The following is a 24,938-nucleotide window of genomic DNA, read 5'->3' as shown; positions in this document are numbered from 1 at the left end:
AAGCCATGGACCCAAACTCCAGAAAAGTGCACATATAAACATATGTAACGATTTTTCTCATAACTTTATAGGGCTTACAGTCCTCTCCTTGTACTTAACTCCTGAAAGGAAGAATAAAAGATCATGTCCTGTGCATTGTGCCTATCTAGCTTGGCAAGTGTAGCTATCAGAATAGTTCATTATCACATAGAATCTTTAATTTTATTCAATATATGTGCAAGAATTCTGCAGTTCTAAGAAAGCACAGAGAAAAGCACAGCCCCCCTTTTCTAGGAACAAAAAAAAAACAAAACTGTAGCCCAAAGGCATTTACAGGACCAAGTACTAAAAAGATTGAAATTAAGCCTCAGGAAAAAGCCATATTGCATGAAGAAGGGTACGTTTGCTATTTAGACACTGAAAGATACATTGATTCATAACCAATAAAAAATAAAGGGATTGAAGATAGGGAGAGAACAATTCCTTTAGAAGGGGTGCTGCCTGGTCAGCTCGATGTGAAAACAGAATAAGGTATATGCTTGGGTAAGAAGAACACGTAGGGCCTCTGGGAAATACTGCCTGCAGACTTCCCCACAGCCTATGTGTGCTGTATATGGTGCCCACAACAGGAGCAAGGTGAGATGGTGGCATACTAACAAAATTAGTGCATTTTACTATCACCCAGAACTAACTCGATAACAACATTGAAAAACTCTCAGTTCTCTCAAAGCTCACTAATCATATCTGAGGATCAGCAAGCAAAGGTCAGCATGAATTGGCAAAATGTTTGTGTAACATCACCACTGAGACTTTATTTAGAAACAAAGCGTTGCTCTCTTAAATACATACTGTTTTCAAAGTGTATCAAAATCAATTTTATATTTCTTATTCTAATAAAAAAAAAAAAGCTTGATAGTTTAGGTAGCTTAGGACTATCTCCAGAGTAATTTGAAAAGCAAATGGATTGATTAGATTATTACTTTTGAAGGACTGAGTGCGACTCTTGAAAATGAATGCAAACAGCCAAGTTAATTCAAACCATAGGTCAAAGCAGAATGAATCGTGTTTAAATCTCTCAATTTTATCTTCAAAAACTGAAGGCAGAGAGTCTTTACTCCATTATGGTTCAAAATGGCTGAGTAAGCTAAAGTTATTAAATAAACAGACTATTATATGCCATCAGTTCAATCAAGTGCGAACACTCTGGCTGTCAACTCTTAGTGAAAAGAAGATATTTGATGTTTTTCATAATAAATATCCACTCATAAAATGTGCTGAAATAAACAAAAAAGATCTATTACCAATTCCAGTTATTTCACAGAGAAAAGTTGGCAAGAAATTTCTAACATCTAAAATACAAAAGTATCAATTAATCATGAAAATGGCTCTAATAATGTACTACATTTTGTTACATATTACCATATTCATCCTGATGCCTTAAACCATTTATAAAGACACCATATAAAAATGCCAGTACTAGTCATCTCAGGAAGCAAAAAAATTTTTTAAAATGTGTTCAGTCCCCACCCCAAATGCAAAATTAAACATGCTCACTGGAGTAATACTGAAAGTAACAAAGGATACCATGAGGAAAATAATAACCACCTAGGAAGTACAACATTTAATGTACTTTGCTTATACTCACTTAAGTGTGCTTCTGTCATGGGAACAGTACTTCACATGATGGCTGTCTTAAGACATACTGAACAGGGTCCCATGGCACTAAATATTCACCTAACAACACTGCTGAATGGTTCCATAGTATTCTAGGTAACTGCACCATAATTTATGTCACTAATCCCCTACTGCTAGACACTGTCAGCTGTCAGGTGGTTTTGTTTTGCTGTTTTAATTACAAATAAAATCTTGCATTTATCTGTACCTATTTCTTCCTATCTATTTCCTTACCTCAAATTCTTAGAAGTAAAATACCAGATCATAGAGAATGTACATTTTTTTAAGTTTTTCAAACATTTAAAAAAAAAAAGTTTTTCAAACATTTTCTCAAATTTCCTTTCATAAGATCAGACCAATCACTAGCAATACGTGTCTTAAGCCAATTTTCATCTTTATAGTTATATTTCTTAAAATATAAACTAAATAATAGCATAAAATCTTATTACCTTACTGCTAATACTAAAAGGATAAAGACAAGGAAACATATATGCTTAAAATGACAAAACATCAATTTTCATAAACTGTGTAATAACACAAAAACCATTTAAATAATATTGCTAGTTCCTGCTTTTATAACTTTACTCCCAATTTATACACAAAGTACACGCAAAGTACTAAATTTAAGGAGCACCTGGGTGGCTCAGTCGGTTAACTGGTTAAGTGGCTGCCTTTGGCTCAGGTCAAGATCTCAGGTTTCTGGGACTGAGCTTTGCATCGCTCCCTGCTTAGCAGAGAGCCAGCTTGTCCCTTTCCCTCTGCCTCCTCCCCCACTCATGCAAATGAGAAAGCGCACGGGCGCGCTCTCTCTCTGTCTCAAAATAAATAAAATCTTTTTTTAAAGTGCTAAATTTAAGTAAATCACACTAATGTTTTTATTTGTAAATGAATTTGAGCATCCCTACACTACACACTTATTTAATCTTAAACGTATAAAATATGTGAATGATAGTCAAATTCTTAATGTAGTGTTTTAGAATAACAATGTTATTTCTAAATTGTATGCCTATATGTCACTGCCCCATCATAATGACATATAGCACTCAACTAAAATGGGTCAATTCTGGTTATAAAAGATACTCAACAGCCTCCACCATAAATACGCATTGTTGACCCCACTCAGTTTCCAAGACATTCCTCAAGTTCTTAGAAAGCTGACTGAGGGGCAGCCCTGAGTGGCTCAGAAGTTTAGCACCACCTTTGGCCCAGGGCATGATCCTGGAGACCCTGGATGAGTCCCATGTTGCGCTCCCTGCATGGTGCCTGCTTCTCCCTCTGCCTGTGTCTCTGCCTCTCTGTGTATCTCTCATGAATAAATAAACAAAATCTTTAAAAAAAGAAAGCTGACTTCCAGCGACAAATGAAACATAAATTCTACTGTTTACATTATCAAATAATCTACTATAAGAAATTACTACCACTGCTGCATCTCTTCCAAGGAGTTAGCTGAAGCTAATGAATGCCAACAAATAATTGCTACAGAACTCAGGCAGTTTTGCAAAGTTACTCATATTAAAAAGAAATAAATTTCTGTGTAAGTCATAAAACAGTTAACTTTCTTTAATGCAGCCAATTGGTAACTCTTAAGATTACAAATTCAAAAGGCTGATACTGCAATTAATATCAGGTAACCTTACTTCCTTTCAGAGGTAACCATAAAAATGGATATTTATTTTATAAAGCTGAATTCAAGCTCAACTGAATAAGAGATGCTATAGCACCTCTCCTAGAATAAAAAGGAAATCAAATTATAATTGGAAGCATAAGAATGAGTAAATTTATAATGAATAAGTAACAAATATGGGATGGAGAGACCAATAAAAACAATGAAAACCCCCACACAAATGCAAATTATTATAAAAGTGTACAGCAGTGATTGTCAGTCCTGACACATATAATTTCCTAAAAAGTTTGTAAAAAATACCAATTAATAGTCCACCCACCCAGAGATTCAGACTTTCTTATTCCGGGATGAGGTCCCAATACTGATTAAAAATTCTCCAAGTGATTCTAACAAACCTCCATATTAGAAGATGATAAATAGATTAGAGATAAACTGGTTAAAAATTATCTTAAAACACAATTTCAAGTAAACAATATGAAACAAAAAGACATGGAAAAAAATTAAGTTTGCAGGACACCTTTGTGGTACAGTCAGTTAAGTGCCGGACCCTTGGTTTTGGCTAAGGTCATGATCTCAGGGTTGTGAGACACTGCCAGTGCTAGACTCCCAAGAGTCTGCTTAAGGCTCTCTCTCTTTCTGCCTCTCCCCTGTTGTATGCATGCTCTCTCTTCCTCCCCCTCTCTCAAATAAGTAGATAAATCTTTAAAAAAAAAATTCTTTGCTCTGCCTCACACGATACAATGAAATCAAGTCTAGAAAGGAAATCATAAAATTAATAAATGATAATCTAAATGACTGTGGCTATAATAGCCTAAGTAAGGAAGCCTTTTTGGGCAAAACATCAAATGTTGAACATATGGGTTAAAAATGAAAACAGGCAGATATGACCATCCCTAATTAAATACAAAACTCATATAACAGCAAGAAAGCACTAACAAGAAAATAGAATGTAAAGGACAAACAGGAGGAATTTTCTTAAAACATAAAATTATGAATAAAGATGAAAATGTTCAATCTCTTATAGAACTGAAGAAATGCAAATGGAAGCAATTTCCATTTTTTCTCAATAAAATTAGAAAAAAAAATAGTGTTCATACCCAAAGCTATTTAAGGGTACAGAGCAAAAGACATAAAGAAATATAGCTGGAGAAATTATAAATTGACATTCTTGAGAGAAAATTTGCCCAACAGAGTGAATATAAACATCTTCCAGAGATTGTCCTGGGAAAGACCTAGAAATGCATTCCCATGGTTATATGTTTGTTAATTTACAATAGTAAAAGATTTTCATTTGCTTCTGTTAAAGGCAATGCCCTCCTCCATTTAAGTTTCCTCCTTCTCATTTTACATTATATCAGTTGGCAGTAGAGTAGTTGCTGGAAAACTGGGATCTGGTCAAGAGGAGCCAAGTTGAGATGCATTTGAGATGAGAGGTAAAATTTTAAATAAAAGTAGTGAAAAACCTTTAGGATTACCTGGTAATACATTTAATGAGAAAGAATGAAAAATATAAGTTTTCTGATTGAACATGAAATACTGTCATCAACAACAACAAAAAAAGTAAAACTAGGGGTGCCTGGATGGCTCAGTGAGTTAAGCATCTGCCTCCGGCTCAGGTTGTGATCCCAGGGTCCTAGGATCAAGTCCTGGCAGGGAGCCTGCTTCTCCTCCTCCCTCTGCCTCTGCTCCCCCTGCTTGTGCTCTCTATCTCTGTCAAATAAAAAAAAACTTTTTTTTTTTTAAAGTATAACACATAATGTAACTCTTCAGTGACACATTGGTTAATGAGTGTCACCAATTCAAAAAATATATATTCAATATGTATTTATTCATGTATACATGCACGTTCACAAAGACCTGGAAAAACCTGGAAATATTACAGCTTGCATATGAGAGAAAAATGAAAGAGGTTTATCCCAAATCTGGGCATCAATCCTAAAAATCTGCCTATCATTATATTATGAATAACATGTTGTGACAAAAGAAATGTGTGGTTTTTTTCTTTTAAAGATTTATTTTATTTATTTTAGAGAGAAAGAGAGCACATGGTGGGGAGGGAGAGAGGGAGAGAGGGAGAGAGGGAGAGAGAGAGAGAGAGACAATGAACCTCTCTGGTGCAGGGATCAGCCTCACCCTGAGATCATGCCCTGAGCCAGAACCAAGAGTAGGATGCTTAACAAACTGAACCACTAGGCTCATTCTTTAAAGATAGATTGTTAAAACTGCTGTACCAATAGTATTAATTACAACTACCTCATGATTTTCCAAGCATTAGTAACGACTTGCACCGCTGGTCACAGGAACAACACAGTAAGATCATGCTCATCCAATGGCAAATAAGTAGACGTAATTCATTTGTACTAAGAAATTCATTAAAAAATCATTCATTTGCCACAAATTCTCATTTGAATGATGTAAATTTTGCCATTTAATACTAATAGAAAAGATATGTCTGTATCAAACAAAAATATCTTAAAATCTGTGGGTTCCACTTGTGATGCTTCTGACTTAAATGACATTAAGTACATTTAGATACTCTATTCCCTTTCATGACCAGGAAAATCTCCTTTTCAATGTATTTAACATCCCTGAAAGCAAATATAAGAACACATTTTGTCTGATTCAAGACCATAACATGTGAAAACTTTTTTTTGCTTTTTCTTTTTTGCAATCTTCAAGAAATATTAGTATATATCTTAGATTAAAACTCACTCTATTTTATAAAAGATTATTAGATTTAAGCCATATGGAAAATCTGAAAAGATAATTAAACATATGTCTATCATTTCCAAGGAGCATTCAAAACCATCTAATTTCAGATTAATAAATTTAATAAGCACATCACTAATCATAGCAAGTAAATCTTACTTAAAAGGTAATGACTTTGTTAAAATTAAGTTAGCTAATTTAATCTTACACCATTTTCCTCTTAATCCTGAGTTCAAAAAACAAACACTTAAGCAAATGAGTATCAATACAAAACACACCAATGGTACGTTTAGATGCTTTGCAATCTCAAAATCACTTTGAGTTTATGCTGCCCAAAATAATATTTATACATACATTTTCACAGCTAGAGTGTCAGGTAAAAATGATTTGTTTAATTATTTGGAGACCACTCTTCCATTGAACTCCCTCAAATCACCTAAACAATCCCAAATCCGACAGTAAGCCTCTACTAAGTATACATAATTCCCCATGCTGTGCAAAGAGGCAAAAGATTCTACTTTATTTGACTATGAGCTTGTTCCTGATGGTTTGGTTTAGAGGGCATCTACAGAAAATATATCCAAGTTAATTTTCTTATCCAAAAGTAACCCATATGTTTTAGAGGAAAAAGAACAGAATTTTCACAATGACAATGAGTACCAAAATACTTTGTTAACTCCTAGGGTGCCTAGGTGGCTCAGTCAGTTAAGTGTCTGCTCAGGTCACAATCTCAAGGTCCTGAGATCAAGCCTCTCATCAGGATCTCTGCTCAGTGAGGAGTCTGTTCTTCCCTCTCCCTATGCCCCCTACCTGTGCTTCTGTGCGCCCTCTCTCTCTCAAATACAATCTTAAAAAAAAAAAGATTAAAAATCTCCTGAAATTCTATCACATAGGTAATCACTGCATGGTATTTTAGAATATTCTTTTTTCCCCCCTATGCTTCTATGTTCCTCATCTTGAACTTGATTTCACTATATAGAATAACAGGGTAAAATTGTCACAAGAAAGTAGATTGTCACCAGAGGTAGACTTTCACTTACAAAAGTACATAATCAATTAATAACAAAATCCACAGATCTAAAACAAAGGAAAAAGTAGTCATGAGTTCACAAATTCTAAAAAAAGAAATATAACTGAGGGAAAAGCACAATGAGCCACAGTTTATGCTAAGACTAATGGCAGAGTGAAATTCAATGAAGTTCAGGACACATGAAATGTAAATGGATACCGTCTTATGTAAAAGAAGTAGCCATAAGATTCTGCACCTAACCAAGATTACAAAACTTTTATTTTTTTTAATATTTTATTTATTTATTCATGAGAGAGAGAGAGAGAGAGCAGAGACACAGGCAGAGAGAGAAGCAGGGTCCCTGCAGGGAGCCCGACGTGGGACTCGATCCCGGGACTCCAGGATCACGCCCTGGGCGGAAGGCAGGGGCCAAACTACTGAGCCACCCAGGGATCCCCGATTACAAAAGTTTTAGTGGCTACTAGCGATGGGGATAATTACAGAAGGAAAAAAAAGGCTCTAGGTCTAAAAAATGAGAAAAATTAATACAGCAAACAGACATAATAAAGGGAAAAGGAAACCAAATGTAGATATATTTTTGCTAAATTACAAGAAACCAGCTTCATCTTTAAGAATTAGCTTACTATTTCTCTACAACTTTTAGGTAATTAATATTTCCCTGAAACACAATATGGCCAAACCTATCCTAAAGGAGATGAAAGCATATACATTCAGAATAACTACTCTGCAAATTAATATCCACAATCCCTTCAAAAAGGGATGTTGTCACCCGGATTCGAGGCTGTAAAGGAACAGGGGTCACACAGGTTCAGAGCAGCATTGTGCCACACTGCCAAGCTCACTCCATTGCAGATAAGAAGAACATAGGAAGGAGATCCGTGTGCAAGTCAGGAAGGCAAATTCATCAGCAGCATCAAAGCAAAAAGAACAAGCTTCTATGTATACACACTAATATTCGACTTCATTATAATGAGTTCTCCTTCCAGAAATTCTAAGGAAAGATAATTAGAATTTTCATCATTTCTTAATTTCCTTGGAACTTGGAAAGCTTTATTATGCACACAGATATCTTATGCACACAGGTGTTCAGTAGAGGCTTATTTGCTTATTTATTTATATTTTAATTTCAGTAGAATTAACATACAGTGTGTTATATTAGTTTCAGGTGTACAATACAGTGATTCAACAATTCAAACACTCAGTGCTCATCATGATAAGTATATTCTTAATCCCCCTACTCACCTCCCCTTTGGTAGCCATCACTTTATTCTCTATATTTAAGAGTCTGTTTCTTGGTTTGTCTTATTTTATCCATTTATGTCTTAAATTCCATATATGAATGAAATCCTGTTATTTGTCTTCCTTTGACTGACTTATTTCACTTAGCATTATACTCTGTAGATCCATCCATGTGTCGCAAATGGAAAGATTTCATTATTTTTGATGGCTAAATAATATTTCCTTGTATATATATATATATATATGTATATACATATGTATACACCACCACTTCTTTATCCATTCATCAATTGATGGACACCTGCACTGCTTCCATAATTTGGCTATTGAAAATAATGTTGCTGTAAACACAGGGACACATATATCTTTCCGAATTAGTGTTTTCATATTCTTTGGGTAAATACCCACTAGTGGAATTACTGGATCATATGGTACTCTTATTTTTAATTTTCTGAGGAACCTCCATACTGTTTTCCTGTAATGGCTGCACCAGTTTGCATTCCCACCAACAGTGAACGAGGGTTCCTTTTTCTCCACAACCTTGCCAACATTTGTTTCTTGTATAGGCTTTTTTAGTTTAATCCCAACTGCTTACTATCACATGTCCAAAACACAGAAAATCAATTTTCAAAGAATGAGATTTCATTAACAGTCCAAAACACCTGTATTGGAAGGGAGCAAATTCAAATAGCCACAGAACCAGGCAGGTAACGTAAATAAATGCAGCAGGCCAGGGCATCCACCAAATACCTGGGCAGACACTAGGAGCAATAGGGCCCGAAATACCTCTGTGTCTGACTGGAGAAGAGCAAGCTGAGAAGTGGGGGACTGGAGAAGGCTTGCATGGTCTGAAGAAGACAGCCTCTGCTTGGCTCCTGGCAAATACTGCCCAGGAGTATCAGAGCAGTATTTTCCAATCATCCCAGTTTTCCAGTGAACCTGTAACTCCAGTTTTATGTGAAACCTCCTGATAATTTAAACATTGACAATATATGCGATTCAAACATTTCTAAAACACTGTGAACCTCTCTTGTGCATATACATACTTCATCATGGCCTATAACTGTTAGGTACTGATTGCCGGGCTCCTGGTGAATCTGCTGTGATTTCAGGTTGAGAATGATCATGGCAAGGAGTAGTCAGCCATCTCTGGCTCTGCTGCCACAAGGATGAATATGAGGGTAACGGTGATACATCTGATAATGTTATTCCATTTCTCTCTCTTTTGCTTCTCTTAGCTACAAGCATATTCTGCTTTCCTGATAACTCCCAAGGGAAAAAAAGATTAGATTATTGTCCCGTGAAACATGTAGTTTTTTTTTTAAGTTCCTGTGTTCTATTGCTTCATGAATATGTCCCATTAATATCATAACAAATTTGTTTTACATAGTTTAAGCTATTGTACTTTTACTTCTAAAAATAAATGCTTTTGAAAAATAATATTTTAAATATAAAATTAAGTCACAGGAAGCAGAGAAAACTATTCTTGAAGACAGCAAGGACAACCTTAGAAAAAGAAGCAGAGGCAAAATTAACTATCACAAAACAAAACAATTTTGCATAGCAGATACTACAAATAGAATATAGAAAATGTATCTAGTATCTTATGCTGGACCCATGCTGCACCAAAACAGCAAAATTTTACACATCCTAATCTTGAAATAAAAAGATAAAGTATTCTTCCTTTAGGGATCTGTCCACAGAACAGGAAATTATACCAAACCTATATTTTAGGATAAAATTCACAGAAATAAAGTAACTTCATTCTTCATCAGTCTCATCTAAAATAGGAACGCATTTTCTTAGCTGTCTCTGACACCATTCATCAGAGAAAGAAGAATAAAATCTACATTCACATCTTCATTATATTAGTTCCTTTCCTCAAGTCCTACAAATTACTGATCACTGTCCAGTAGAGAAGGGAAAAGTACTTTCATCCTTACTACATCAAATTAATTAATTAATTATACTATAATTTAACTCAACATAAAAAAACTTTAACATGGAATTAAAATTTTAAATCATGTACTGAACAGCAATATATACAAGGCAATAAACTAATTTCTGTGAGGAAATAATATGGGTCATCTGAGGAGAGAAACCCACTATTAATGAACATGTACAGGATTGGTTTCAGAGCTGAAGACATTTGGAAACTAAGCCTGGATGTGCTTATGGAGAGAAAGAAACTCCACAGGTGAAGATCAAGAAAATGGGGCGGGGAAAGACACTGAGGATATATGACTCAGTTTGGAAAGAAATCTCCGTTCTCTCCTCTCAGGCATGAGGGTATCTATCAGTCTGAACAGGATAAATATTTTGAAGTTTCAAATCAAGAAAGATATGAAGTACTATATAAAGCTCACATAATGATGAGAGCCAAAGAGAAACCAAAAAAAAAGATAATAAAATAATTTCTGGGGAAGAAAAGTGGTACAGTTATATATTTAGTGATGTATGGATATTTATAAGCCTAGAAAAATGAATATTTCATTTAAACAAGATGCTGGTAAAATATATAACAGAAATGAAAACTCAAGTATTTAAATATTGGCTATGCTTTTTCCCCATTATTTCAATGTAATTATGAAATTTTATTTTTTTTAATTTTTTTTTAATTTTTTTTATTTTTATTTATTTATGATAGTTAGAGAGAGAGAGAGAGGCAGAGACACAGGCAGAGGGAGAAGCAGGCTCCATGCACTGGGAGCCCGACGTGGGATTCGATCCCGGGTCTCCGGGATCGCGCCCTGGGCCAAAGGCAGGCGCTAAACCGCTGCGCCACCCAGGGATCCCTAATTATGAAATTTTAAAGGTGAAATGACTTAAATAATATTTCTGCCTTGCAGATGATGTTAAGTCTCTCACATTCAAATATTTATTGCATTAGTATTAATTCTCCAGCATTTGGGTCCTATTTTTGTGGGGGGTGGAACTGAAAATTGTCATGATTCCCACAAAAACATTTAAAAGTTATACTCATCTTGTTCTCCATAGTGACAATGATGGGTAGTAATTGCTCACATTTTGAAGCTCAAATGATACTCAGGTTGAGAACTGTTATCTCTAGGTTTAGAACACATGTGACAGGGACAAGAAATGTGGTCTCTCACCAGAGGATAAAACCTAAATCTCCTCCTCAGAGTTCGTGCTTGTGTGTGTGTGTGTGTGTGTGTGTGTGTGTGTGTGTGAAAGAGAGAGAAAGAGAGAGAACAGGAAATGATGGGAGTCACTTGCTGATTGTCACATACTAATATTCAAATCTATCTTTAAAAATATGATTAACTTTTAAAACATCAAGGAACATTCATCTATTAGAAACACACTTTTTTTTTCATTTTATTTTATTATTTTTTTATTTTTTTTTTTATTGGTGTTCAATTTACTAACATACAGAATAACCCCCAGTGCCCGTCACCCATTCACTCCCACCCCCCGCCCTCCTCCCCTTCTACCACCCCTAGTTCGCTTCCCAGAGTTAGCAGTCTTTACGTTCTGTCTCCCTTTCTGATATTTCCCACACATTTCTTCTCCCTTCCCTTATTTTCCCTTTCACTATTATTTATATTCCCCAAATGAATGAGAACATATAATGTTTGTCCTTCTCCGACTGACTTACTTCACTCAGCATAATACCCTCCAGTTCCATCCACGTTGAAGCAAATGGTGGGTATTTGTCATTTCTAATAGCTGAGTAATATTCCATTGTATACATAAACCACATCTTCTTTATCCATTCATCTTTCGTTGGACACCGAGGCTCCTTCCACAGTTTGGCTATAGTGGCCATTGCTGCTAGAAACATCGGGGTGCAGGTGTCCCGGCGTAGAAACACACTTGATGCCTATGCATCACCTTTAAAATATCTATTCTGTTTCTGGGAAACTATACTCAATGTAATGAGGTATAAATAAATTTAACATCAACACCCTCTAAAGAATGTTTATGATAAAACTGTAACAACACTAAATTTTACATAAGAATGAAAGAAGCTAATGGCAGAACTGAAAAATATAATACAATTTCACTTTGAGTAACAGGTTTATGTAGTATTCTAATTAAATGAAACATGAGTAAGTTAACTCCAATGATATAGCTACCATTTTATTGTTGGTATATCTGGAAAATAAAAGTTTATATAAGAAAAACAATTTTAACTATCCTTCTTCTTTACTCAGACTCTCCTTCTTCCCAAAATTCATAAAAACACAAGTTTTGTGGGGCACCTGGGTGGCTCAGTTAAGCACCTAACCCTTGATTTCAACTCAGGTCGTTATCTGTGGATCATGGGATCAAGCTCTTCATCAGCTTCACGTTCAGTAGAGTCTGCCTGAGATTCTCTCCCTCTGCCCTTCCTGCCACTCTTGCATGTGTTCTCTGTCTCTCCATTAAATAATTTTTTAAAAAAGCACAAGTTCTGTAAAGTAAAACCATCCCAAATATATGATAGAAGATTAAAAAATAAACTTCTAAGCCACACACAGCTCTTCAAAAGGCTCTGCAGTGCTGTGATGACTTGGAGATTTCTGGCTTCCCAAGGGGAAGCTATAAAAATCAGGCAGACTTAAGACAAAGCCAGCTTTGGGTTAGCCAACTTAAAAATCAGTGGAGTTTTGGATGACTGTTCTCATTTAAAGTACTTTCCCAAACCAGCTTTGTACAGTTGGTTTCAATTTTCCCCTTCTTTGACATTGTTAAGCTATCTTTTCAGCCTTTAGATAGAAGGAGCAAAGAAAATATTAACTTCCTTTACAAAAGAACAAAAGACTTACTGTTTCATTTTGTTCTCCTGAAAAACTTTTAGACCTGAGTTTTACTCTCTTCAAAAAAGCATAACCTTTCTGTTCTAGCTGCAGTATTCTTTGGATTATAAGTAACTCTTAAAATGGGCGTTATGGCATGGAAATAAATAAAATAAATACATTTATTTTCAGCTGTTCAGGGGATTGCACCCCTAACCCCCATGTTGCTCAAAGGTCAACTGCGTATTAAATTATATATACATAGGCAGCCTGGGTGGCTCAGTGGTTTAGCCCAGGGCCTGATCTTGGAGACCCAGGATCCTGGAATCCCACGTCAGGCTCCCGCATGGAGCCTGCTTCTCCCTCTGCCTGTGTCTCTGTCTCTGTCTCTGTCTCTCTCTCTCTCTCTGTCTCTCATGAATAAATAAATAAAATCTTTAAAAAAAAGAATTAAAAATAAATAAATTATATATACATACACATACATACACATCATTCAAGCAAACATGGAAACCTCTGGCGAGAGGTTTGGCAGAAGAGATCTGGAGAACACCCTGTGTATGTAACTAGGATAAATTACTCTGTTTTGTTTTATGTAGATGAGATATGTTGGCAATTAGTAAAAATGTTGAAAGAAACTAAAATGATAACATGCTGGCTCTGCTACAAGAGAGAACAATACCCAATGATATAGAGGAGTACAGGAAAATTGTTTTCAGTCACAAGAATAAGCCTACTATGTTACAAATAAGACGAAATATTTCGCATTATCCCCAAAGAAAACCTGAATGTGCTAAGTAACCCTACCAGATAAATACCTCCTCAGGAGTATACTGTTATGTACAATATAAAGGAGAATTTCTTAGGCACTGTTCAACTATTTACCTTTCTACCAACCAAGGACCGTGTATTTTTAAAAGCTGATTTGCATTTTTTGTTTTCAGATTCAAACTTTAACTATGAAACTCAACTAAAAAAATGAAAAAGCACACACACAATAAGGGGAAATAGGAAAAACTATGTGCAGATTGCCAGTTCCAACTTCCTTAGATCCCATCCTTTTGGCTGTTTATAGAGAGTCTCTCCTGCTCACCTCCCATGAAAATCTCAGGGTCTTGTACTCCTCCCTTCGTGACAGCACCTAAATTTAAACTGCCTTGTTGAGATTCAAAATTAAAAAATAAAAATAAAAAATAAAAAATAAAAAAATCAGACACACACAAAAAAACTGATCTTCAATTACTAATGTAGAATTTCTAAGTCAAACAAATACATTTTAATATTTAGTACACTTAGAAACACCAAATCAGGATTACAGTCTTCCACTTAAATTCTACTTTTTCTGATCAATGTTGAACTCTAAAAGCACATTAAGTTTACAAGTGTGATCTACAAAAATTATCTCCCTAAAAGGTATTTTGAACCAGAAGGCTAGCAAGAGCCTTTTGGGAGTTTGGGGTTTTGTTGTTGTTGTTTTTTTTTTTTTTAAGATTTTATTTATTTATTCATGAGAGACAGAGAGAGAGAGGCAGAGACACAGAAAGAGGGAGGAGAAGCAGGCTCCATGCAGAGAGTCTGATGTGGGACTCAATCCCAAGACCCCAGGATCATGCCCTGAGCCAAAGGCAGATGCTCAACCAATAAGCCACCCAGGCGTCCCAAGAGACTTTTGATAAAAAGAAATTACAGATGTTACTGCCTTTGCAGGAATAACTCTAGCTGCTGCTGATGAGGAGGAGGAGGAGGAGGATTCTTTTCGAAAACCTGCAATGTTTCTTCTTAAAGCCTAGAAACCTATTGTTTCTTTTTTTAACTCTGAAAGCTACGTAGGTAAGAGACCATTAAGTCTTGTAAATACAATAAACATCAACAGGGGAGGAGGTGCAAGATGGCGGAAGAGTAGGGTCCCCAAATCACCTGTCCCCACCAAATTAGCTAGATAACCTTCAAATTTTCCTGAAAATCTACGAATTCGGCCTGAGATTTAATGAGAGAACAGCTGGAATGCTCCAGTGAGAAGAGTTCGCACTTCTACCAAGGGAGGAAGACGGGGAAAAAGAAATAAAGAAACAAAAGGCCTCCAAGGAGGAGGGGCCCCGCGAGGAGCCGGGCTGAGGCCGGGGCGAGTGTCCCCAGGACAGGAGAGCCCCGTCCCGGAGAAGGAGGAGCTGCACCAACCTTCCCGGGCAGAAAGGGGCTCGCAGGGAGTTGGAGCAGGACCCCAGGAAAGAGGGGGTGCCCTCGGGCTCCCTGGGACAGTAACAGGCACCTGCGCCCCGGGGAGACTGCTCCGAGCTCCCTAAGGGCTGCAGCGCGCGGCAGGACCCAGAGCAGCTCAGAGGGGCTCGGTCAGAGGAAGAGGGCCAGAATATGTATTTGAACAAATCCTAGCTGAAAACTTTCCTAATCTGGGAAGGGAAACAGGCATTCAGATCCAGGAAATAGAGAGATCCCCCCCTAAAATCAATAAAAACCGTTCAACACCTCGACATCTAATAGTGAAGCTTGCAAATTCCAAAGATAAAGAGAAGATCCTTAAAGCAGCAAGAGACAAGAAATCCCTGACTTTTAAGGGGAAGAGTATTAGGGTAACAGCAGACCTCTCCACAGAGACCTGGCAGGCCAGAAAGGGCTGGCAAAATATATTCAGGGTCCTAAATGAGAAGAACATGAAACCAAGAATACTTTATCCAGCAAGGCTCTCATTCAGAATGGAAGGAGAGATAAAGAGCTTCCAAGACAGGCAGGAACTGAAAGAATATGTGACCTCCAAACCAGCTCTGCAAGAAATTTTAAGGGGGACTCTTAAAATTCCCCTTTAAGAAGAAGTTCAGTGGAACATTCCACAAAAACAAGGACTGAATACATATCATGATGACACTAAACTCATATCTCTCAGTAGTAACTCTGAATGTGAACAGGCTTAATGACCCCAACAAAAGGCGCAGGGTTTCAGACTGGATAAAAAAGCAGGACCCATCTATTTGCTGTCTACAAGAGACTATTTTAGACAGAAGGACACCTACAGCCTGAAAATAAAAGGTTGGAGAACCATTTACCATTCAAATGGTCTTCAAAAGAAAGCAGGGGTAGCCATCCTTATATCAGATAAACTAAAATTTACCCCGAAGACTGTAGTGAGAGATGAAGAGGGACACTATATCATACTTAAAGGATCTATCCAACAAGAGGAGTTAACAATCCTCAATATATATGCCCCGAATGTGTGAGCTGCCAAATATTTAAACCAATTAATAACCAAAGTGCAGAAATACTTAGATAATAATGCACTATAATTGGTGACCTCAATCTAGCTCTTTCTATACTCGATAGGTCTTCTAAGCACAACATCTCCAAAGAAACGAGAGCTTTAAATGCTACACTGGACCAGATGGATTTCACAGATATCTACAGAACTTTACATCCAAACTCAACTGAATACACATTCTTCTCAAGCGCACATGGAACTTTCTCCAGAATAGACCACATACTGGGTCACAAATCGGGTCTGAACTGATACCAAAAGATTGGGATCGTCCCCTGCATATTCTCAGACCATAATGCCTTGAAATTTGAACTAAATCACAACAAGAAGTTTGGAAGGACCTCAAACACGTGGAGGTTAAGGATCATCCTGCTAAAAGATGAAAGGGTCAACCAGGAAATTAAGGAAGAATTAAAAAGTTTCATGGAAACTAATGAGAATGAAGATACAACTGTTCAAAATCTTTGGGATGCAGCAAAAGCAGTCCTAAGGGGGAAATATATCGCAATACAAGCATCCATTCAAAAACTGGAAAGAACTCAAATCCAAAAGCTAACCTTACACATAAAGGAGCTAGAGAAAAAACAGCAGATGGACTCTACGCCCAGCAGAAGAAGAGAGTTAATTAAAATTAGAGCAGAACTCAACGAAATCGAGACCATCAGAACTGTGGAACAGATCAACAGAACCAGGAGTTGGTTCTTTGAAAGAATTAATAAGATACATAAACCATTAGCCAACCTTATTAAAAAGAAGAGAGAGAAGACTCAAATTAATAAAATCATGAATGAGAAAGGAGAGCTCACTACCAACACCAAGGAAATACAAACAATTTTAAAAAACATATTATGAACAGCTATACGCCAATAAATTAGGCAATCTAGAAGAAATGGACGCATTCCTGGAAAGCCACAAACTACCAAAACTGGAACAGGAAGAAATAGAAAACCTGAACAGGCCAATAACCAGGGAGGAAATTGAAGCAGTCATCAAAAACCTCCCAAGACACAGAAGTCCAGGGCCAGATGGCTTCCCAGGGGAATTCTATCAAACGTTTAAAGAAGAAATCATACCTATTCTACTAAAGCTCTTTGGAAAGATAGAAAGAGATGGAGTACTTCCAAATTCGTTCTATGAGGCCAGCATCACCTTAATTCCAAAACCAAAGACCCCACCATAAAGGAGAATTACAGACCAATATCCCTGATGAACATTGATGCAAAAATTCTCAACAAGATACTAGCCAATAGGATGCAACAGCACATTAAGAAAATTAATCACCATGACCAAGCAGGATTCATCCCCGGGACACAAGACTGGTTCAACACTCGTAAAACAATCAATGTGATTCAACACATCAGCAAGAGAAAAACCAAGAACCATATGATCCTCTCATTAGATGCAGAGAAAGCATTTGACAAAATACAGCATCCATTCCTGATCAAAACTCCTTCAGAGTGTAGGGATAGAGGGAACATTCCTCGACATCTTAAAAGCCATCTACTGAAAAGCCCACAGCAAATATCATTCTCAATGGGGAAGCACTGGGAGCCTTTCCCCTAAGATCAGGAACAAGACAGGGATGTTCACTCTCACCACTGCTATTCAACATAGTACTGGAAGTCCTAGCCTCAGCAATGAGACAACAAAAAGACATTAAAGGCATTCAAATTGGCAAAGAAGAAGTCAAATCTCCCTCTTCGCCGATGACATGATACTCTACACAGAAAACCCAAAAGTGGGATCCCTGGGTGGCGCAGCGGTTTGGCGCCTGCCTTTGGCCCAGGGCGCGATCCCGGAGACCCAGGATCGAGTCCCACATCGGGCTCCTGATGCATGGAGCCTGCTTCTCCCTCTGCCTGTGTCTCTGCCTCTCTCTCTCTCTGTAACTATCATAAATAAATAAATAATTAAAAAAAAAACAACCCAAAAGCCTCCACCTCAAGATTGCTAGAACTCATACAGCAATTTGGTACCGTGGCAGGATACAAAATCAATGCCCAGAAATCAATGGCATTTCTATACACTAACAATGAGACTGAAGAAAGAGAAATGAAGGAGTCAATCCCATTTACAATTGCACCCAAAAGCATAAGATACCTAGGAATAAACCTAACCAAAGATGTAAAGGATCTAGACCCTAAAAACTATAGAACACTTCTGAAAGAAATTGAGGAACACACAAAGAGATGGAAAAATATTCCATGCTCATGGATTGGCAGAATTAATATTGTGAAAATGTCAATGTTACCCAGGGCAATATACACGTTTAATGCAATCCCTATCAAAATACCATGAACTTTCTTCAGAGAGTTAGAACAAATTATTTTAAGATTTGTGTGGAATCAGAAAAGACCCCGAATAGCCAGGGGAATTTTAAAAAAGAAAACCATATCTGGGGGCATCACAATGCCAGATTTCAGGTTGTACTACAAAGCTGTGGTCATCAAGACAGTGTGGTACTGGCACAAAAACAGACACATAGATCAGTGGAACAGAATAGAGAACCCAGAAGTGGACCCTCAACTTTATGGTCAACTAATACTCGATAAAGGAGGAAAGACTATCCATTGGAAGAAAGACAGTCTCTTCAATAAATGGTGCTGGGAAAACTGAACATCCACATGCAGAAGAATGAAACTAGACCACTCTCTTTCACCATACACAAAGCTAAACTCAAAATGGATGAAAGATCTAAATGTGAGACAAGATTCCATCAAAATCCTAGAGGAGAACACAGGCAACACCCTTTTTGAACTTCTTGCCACAGTAACTTCTTGCAAGATACATCCACGAAGGCAAAAGAAACAAAAGCAAAAATGAACTATTGGGACTTCATCAAGATAAGAAGCTTTTGCCCAGCAAAGGATACAGTCAACAAAACTAAAAGACAACCTACAGAATGGGAAAAGATTTTTGCAAATGACATATCAGATAAAGGGCTAGTTTCCAAGATCTATAAAGAACTTCTTAAACTCAACAGCAAAGAAACAAACAATCCAATCATGAAATGGGCAAAAGACATGAAGAGAAATCTCACAGAGGAAGACATAGACATGGCCAACATGCACATGAGCAAATGCTCTGCATCACTTGCCATCAGGGAAATACAAATCAAAACCACAATGAGATACCACCTCACACCAGTGAGAATGGGGAAAATTAACAAGGCAGGAAACAACAAATGTTGGAGAGGATGCGGAGATGCTCTTACACTATTGGTGGGAATGTGAACTGGTGCAGCCACTCTGGAAAACTGTGTGGAGGTTCCTCAAAGAGTTAAAAATAGACCTCCCTTACTGACCCAGCAATTGCACTGTTGGGGATTTACCCCAAAGATTCAGATGCAATGAAACGCTGGGACACCTGCACCCCGATGATTATCGCAGCAATGTCCACAATAGCCAAACTGTGGAAGGAGCCTCAGTGTCCATCGAAAGATGAATGGATAAAGAAGATGTGGTTTATGTATACAATGGAATATTACTCAGCCATTAGAAATGACAAATACCCACCATTTGCTTCAACGTGGATGGAACTGGAGGGTATTATGCTGAGTGAAGTAAGTCAATCAGAGAAGGACAGTGTATGTTCTCATTCATTTGGGGAATATAAATAACAGTGAAAGGGAATATAAGGGAAGGGAGAAGAAATGGGTGGGAAATATCAGAAAGGGAGACAGAACATAAAGACTGCTAACTCTGGGAAACGAACTAGGGGTGGTGGAAGGGGAGGAGGGTGGGGGGTGGGGGTGAATGGGTGACGGGCACTGAGGGGGACACTTGATGGGATGAGCACTGGGTGTTATTCTGTATGTTGGCAAAGTGAACACCAATAAAAAATAAATTTATTATTTAAAAAAAACAATAAACATCAAGAAACTTTTCATTCTACTCTTTCCTACTATGATAATAAATTAGCTACAGTATTCTGCTTTTCTGATTTCTCTGATTAAAGTATCTATGATCTCCAGAGTCTACATACCAAAATGGACAAATGATTTTAAGTAACTATGGAGATCTGGGTCTAGAATCTGTACCTGAAATCAGATCAATAATAACAAGCATTTAATTAAAATTTCCTCATTGCTATGTGCTGCACACTATGCTAAAATTCTTACATAGGTACCTCCCACAATAACCCTGTGTAACAGGTATTATTACCTCAGATAAGGAAACTAAAGCACAAAACAGGTAAGTACCTGAATAAGGCCACACAGTGAGTAGGCGGCAGAAATAGTAGTTACTCTAGAGCCTTTGCTCATAATCACTAACACTCTGTGCCTTCCAAAATACTGTTCCCCCACAGAGACTTTCTACAAACTGGCTTCTAGAGAGTAGACCCTCTCATTCTCCAAATAGTCAAGACAAGAGTCATTCTCAACCATCAGAGAAGGCTTGAGTGTTCAACCTAAACCAGTCAACTACAGCACCAGCAGCAATGCAAGAAAACGCAACAGAATGGGCCAAGTAATTTCAGCTGGGAAACCTTCAGTTTATCCTAAGATGCTATTATCTCAACATCATCTCAAAAGAGATGATGACATCATTGAAATAAAAAGTGAAAATATTAAATATACGGTGGTAATGTCTTTTTCTCACACCCTGTTGTCTATGGATAAATGTATCTATGCACTGTTTAGCAAATCAAAATCAAATGAAGCATTACTGCTTATACATACACATGTATACACATACCCACAAGTCTCCAATTTTTACAACATATACAGTCTTAAAAATAGATACAAAGTTACATAACTAGGGGGAATCTTTCTAACTTAAGTAAAAGCACCAGTTTAGTGAGTGATGGACTTTTAAAAGAAAACACACAAACACATATCTGGATAGCTTGAAATCACAAAGTATCTTTTTCTAATGTTGCTGGTTTATGGGTTTATTTCCTTTCTCTCTAGGATTTGAATAAAAATCATGTTTTGGAGCTACCTTCTGGCTCTAAGTAATTCTAGTTTTCATTTCAAAGCCAAAAAAATTAATTTTTTTAATCCAAATAAAATATGTGAAATCTTAAACGTAAGTATACTTGTCTGCCAATGTAATTCAATAGGTTTTATTAAACAAGAAGCTGAGATTTTGAAAATCATTACTATTTATTTATCCACTTTTCATAATATCATCAAAAATTCAAGCTTTATATCTGGAATATACATTCCTTATTGGCAGGAATCAAGACTTTTCTTTCCTGTCAAGCAAGTAATTACCTATAAGAATTTATGATGCGAAGTAACACAAACTACAGAGAGATACATTAATGCAATATATTTAATGGCCCTTTTATAATCTCTTTTGTTTTATACCACAGTTGTTTAAAAAAAATAAATGAAGTCCTGGATGATTTTTGGAATAAAAAAACTGTAATTAAAAGAAATTCAAGTAGGAAACAAGCACACTTCAAATATTTAAAATATTATTTTTAAAAATCTTGAATGTTAACGATTTAAAAATCTTGAATGTTAACAACACTTGGATGTCAACTTGGTCGTAAAATCTTAAATTCTAGAAAAGGATCAGGTCATATTCAATTATAGTTCTCTATAGTTCTCTATAAAAATTTCAAATATACCAGTATTGAAATTTTAATTTTGGAAAAAACTTATCCAACTCTGGTTTTAACAATGAACTTTACAATAGGGAAGATCTGAAAAAATTATAATTCACAGTACCATTCACTCTAAAAACAAACATGCAAAAATCCTTGCCATCACTTCTATCTTTACCTTACTGCTAAGCTTTTGAGTTCATGACCAAAATGTTTCTTTCTTTTGAGATTTATACACTGCCTCACATGTCCATTAAAACTATACATAAGTAAATATTAAGCGAATTACCATCAAAGTCAATTGCACTGGCAGGGAATTTATTTCCCCTTTTAAAGTTTATTATTAATGTAGCATTCTTTGTAAAATTTGTTCATGAAACTTTAGCCTAAAAATTATTTACAGAACCAAGTTCCCAGAGGAAGAACACTGTTCATCAGAATCACTTTTTTCCATAAGGAAAGTCAACCCTGAATGTGGTCCAAGCCTTTCCTTTCTTAAATCTGTTTAATGTCAACCATTGATAGCTATGCTCCTCCTCCAGCAGCACAAGTAGCAGATAACTAAGATCTGCTTCAAATAGGTAATGCTGATATTTATCTTTCCCTTAGGCACCATCAGCAGAATTAAGGAAACCAAGGGATTTAGAACCTGTTGGCATAATTATCTGTCAGAATCTACTAAGGACTTTCTAAATTTAACATCCTAATGCCTACTGTTTCTATAGGAAAATTCCAAAATGTGCTTTAGAAGAGCTGATTCAATTTATGCTGCTATGCCTTTTATTTATTTTTTTAAAGATTTTATTTATTTATTCATAGAGACACGGGGGGGGGGGGGGGGCGGGAAGAGGCACAGGCAGAGGGAGAAGCAGGCTCCATGCAGGGAGCCCGACGTGGGATTCGATCCAGGGTCCCCAGGATCAAACCCCAGGCTGCAGGCAGCACTAAACCGCTGCGCCACCGGGGCTGCCCTTTAAATATAGTATTAGTATATGAGATACACATATCTTATGGAATTAAAATACTTTGATATTTTACTACTGAAAATGTATGTAAATGAACTCACTACATATCTTGTACAATTTTTTAAAAAAAGAATAAGATAAACTGTCTTTTTCTTAAATTAGCTCTTTAGCTAAGACAGAAACTTAAGACAAGTCTGGATGAAGGGTGGTTATGAAGTGTGGTGGCAGAGTTAATACCATCACTGCACAGTTGACATTTGGGGGCCAGATAATACTTTGATGGAGGGCACTGTCCCAGGCATCAAATGATGCTTTGCAGCACCCATTGCCTCTTTTCACTAGATGCCAGTAGCACTTCCCCACTCGAGACATTAAAAAATGTCCCTAGACATTGTTAAATGTCCTCTAGAGACAAAATCATTCCAAGATTTAGAACGAATACTTAGTGGAAATGGCTACAAACAAGCTGCAGTTTGGATCTGTTCCTTTGGGTGTGCATCAACCAGGGGGAGACATTTCACCTCCTTGCCTCAGTTGCCTCTAACCTCAAATAAGTGATACAAGGATTAAATAAGAAGACTGAAGAGTGATTACAGCAACTGACAGGGCTGTCTCCATTGTATACTTTGTAGCATCTCTCTCTACTTTAGACTCTCTGCGCCATTTTTAAAAAGCATTTATCATAATTCTAGTTAGTAAACATATAGTGTGATATTAGTTTCAGGTGTGCAATATACTGATTCAACTTCCATACATCACGTGGTGCTCATCAAAAGTGCACTCCTGGGCAGCCCGGGTGGCTCAGCGGTTTAGCGCCACCTTCAGCCCAGGGTGTGATCCTGGAGACCCAGGATCAAGTCCCACATCCGGCTCCCTGCATGGGGCCTGCTTCTCCCTCTGCCTGTGTCTCTGCCTCTGTGTATGTGTGTGTGTGTGTGTGTGTGTGTGTGTGTCTCATGAATAAATAAATAAATTTTTTTTTTTTAAGTGCACTCCTTAATCCCCATCAGCTGTTTCACCAATCCCTCCAACAACCTCCCCTCTGGTAATCATTGCTTTGTTCTCTAGTTAAGAGTCTGTTTCTTGGTTTGTCCCTTTTTTTCTTTTTTCCATTTTGCTCATTTGTTTTGTTTCTTAAATTCCACATATGAGTCAAGTCATACAGTATTTGTCTTTCTCTAGCATATTTCACTGAGCATAATACACTCTAACTCCACCCATATTGTTGAAAATGGCAAGATTTCATTCTTTTCAATGGTGGGGTAATATTCTAATGTGTCTGTGTGTGTGTCTGTGTATATATCACCTCTTCTTTATCTATTTATCAATGGACACCTGGGCTGCTTCATAATTTGGCTATTGAAAATAAGCCTGCAATAAACATATGGGTGCATGTATCACTTTGAATTCCTGTTTTTGTATTCTTTTGGTAAATACCAAGTGGTACAATTGCTAGATCATAGAGTAGCTCTATTTTCAACTTTTTGAGGAACCCCCATGCTCTTTTCCACAGTGGATGCACCAGTTTGCATTGGCAACAGCAATGTAAGAGGGTTCCCCTTCTCTGCATCCTTGCCAACTTCTATTTCCTGTCTTGTTAATTTTAGCCATTCTAGGGTGTGAGGTGGTATTTCATTGTAGTTTTGATTTGCATTTTTCTGATAGTAAGTGATAAGCATCTTTTCATGTGTCTGTATGTACTCTTTGGAGAAATATCTGTTCATAGTCTTCTGCCAATTTTTAATTGTGTGTTTAATTGGGTGGTGAATTTTAGAAGTTCTTCATATATTTTGGATACTAACTCTATGTTGGATATGTCACTTGAAAATATCTTCCACTCTGCAGGATGCCCTTTAGTTTTGTTGATTGTTTCCATACTATGCAAAAACTTTTATTATGATGTAGTCTCAATAATTTATTTGTACTTTTGTTTCCCTTGCCTCCGGAGACATAATCTAGAAAAAAGTGGTTCCAGCTGATGTCAAAGAGTTACTGCCTGTGTTCTTCTAGGATTTTTATGGGTTCAATTCTCACATGTAGGGGTCTAATCCATTTTTAATTTATTTTTGTGTATGATGCAAGAAAGTGGTCCAGTTTCATTCTTTTGGATGTTGCTGTCCAGTTTTCCCAACACCACTTGCTGAAGAGACTTTTT

At 36.9% G+C, this 24,938-nt stretch overlaps 1 protein-coding gene across 12 annotated transcripts in view; it reads right to left on the bottom strand.

Moving 5' to 3' along the window:
* Positions 1-24,938, bottom strand: part of KDM4C (lysine demethylase 4C) — a 408,440-nt gene that overhangs the window by 238,114 nt on the left and 145,388 nt on the right. Inside the window, exon 9 of one of the 12 annotated variants that reach the window (XM_035696659.2) lies at positions 11,707-14,149. The exons of 10 other annotated variants lie outside the window; for them this stretch is intronic. In XM_035696659.2, coding sequence (XP_035552552.1) covers positions 14,105-14,149 — 45 coding nt within the window. In that variant the 3' untranslated portion in view covers positions 11,707-14,104. Of the gene's footprint in view, positions 1-11,706; positions 14,154-24,938 lie in introns of those variants that run through there. One more of the 12 variants, XM_025432527.3, reaches the window with a different exon arrangement.

Source organism: Canis lupus, chromosome 11, assembly GCF_003254725.2.
Source record: "Canis lupus dingo isolate Sandy chromosome 11, ASM325472v2, whole genome shotgun sequence".
NCBI lineage: Eukaryota > Metazoa > Chordata > Mammalia > Carnivora > Canidae > Canis > Canis lupus.
Note: the sequence above shows the minus strand (reverse complement) of the source record. Positions and strands in the feature narration are given on the sequence as shown.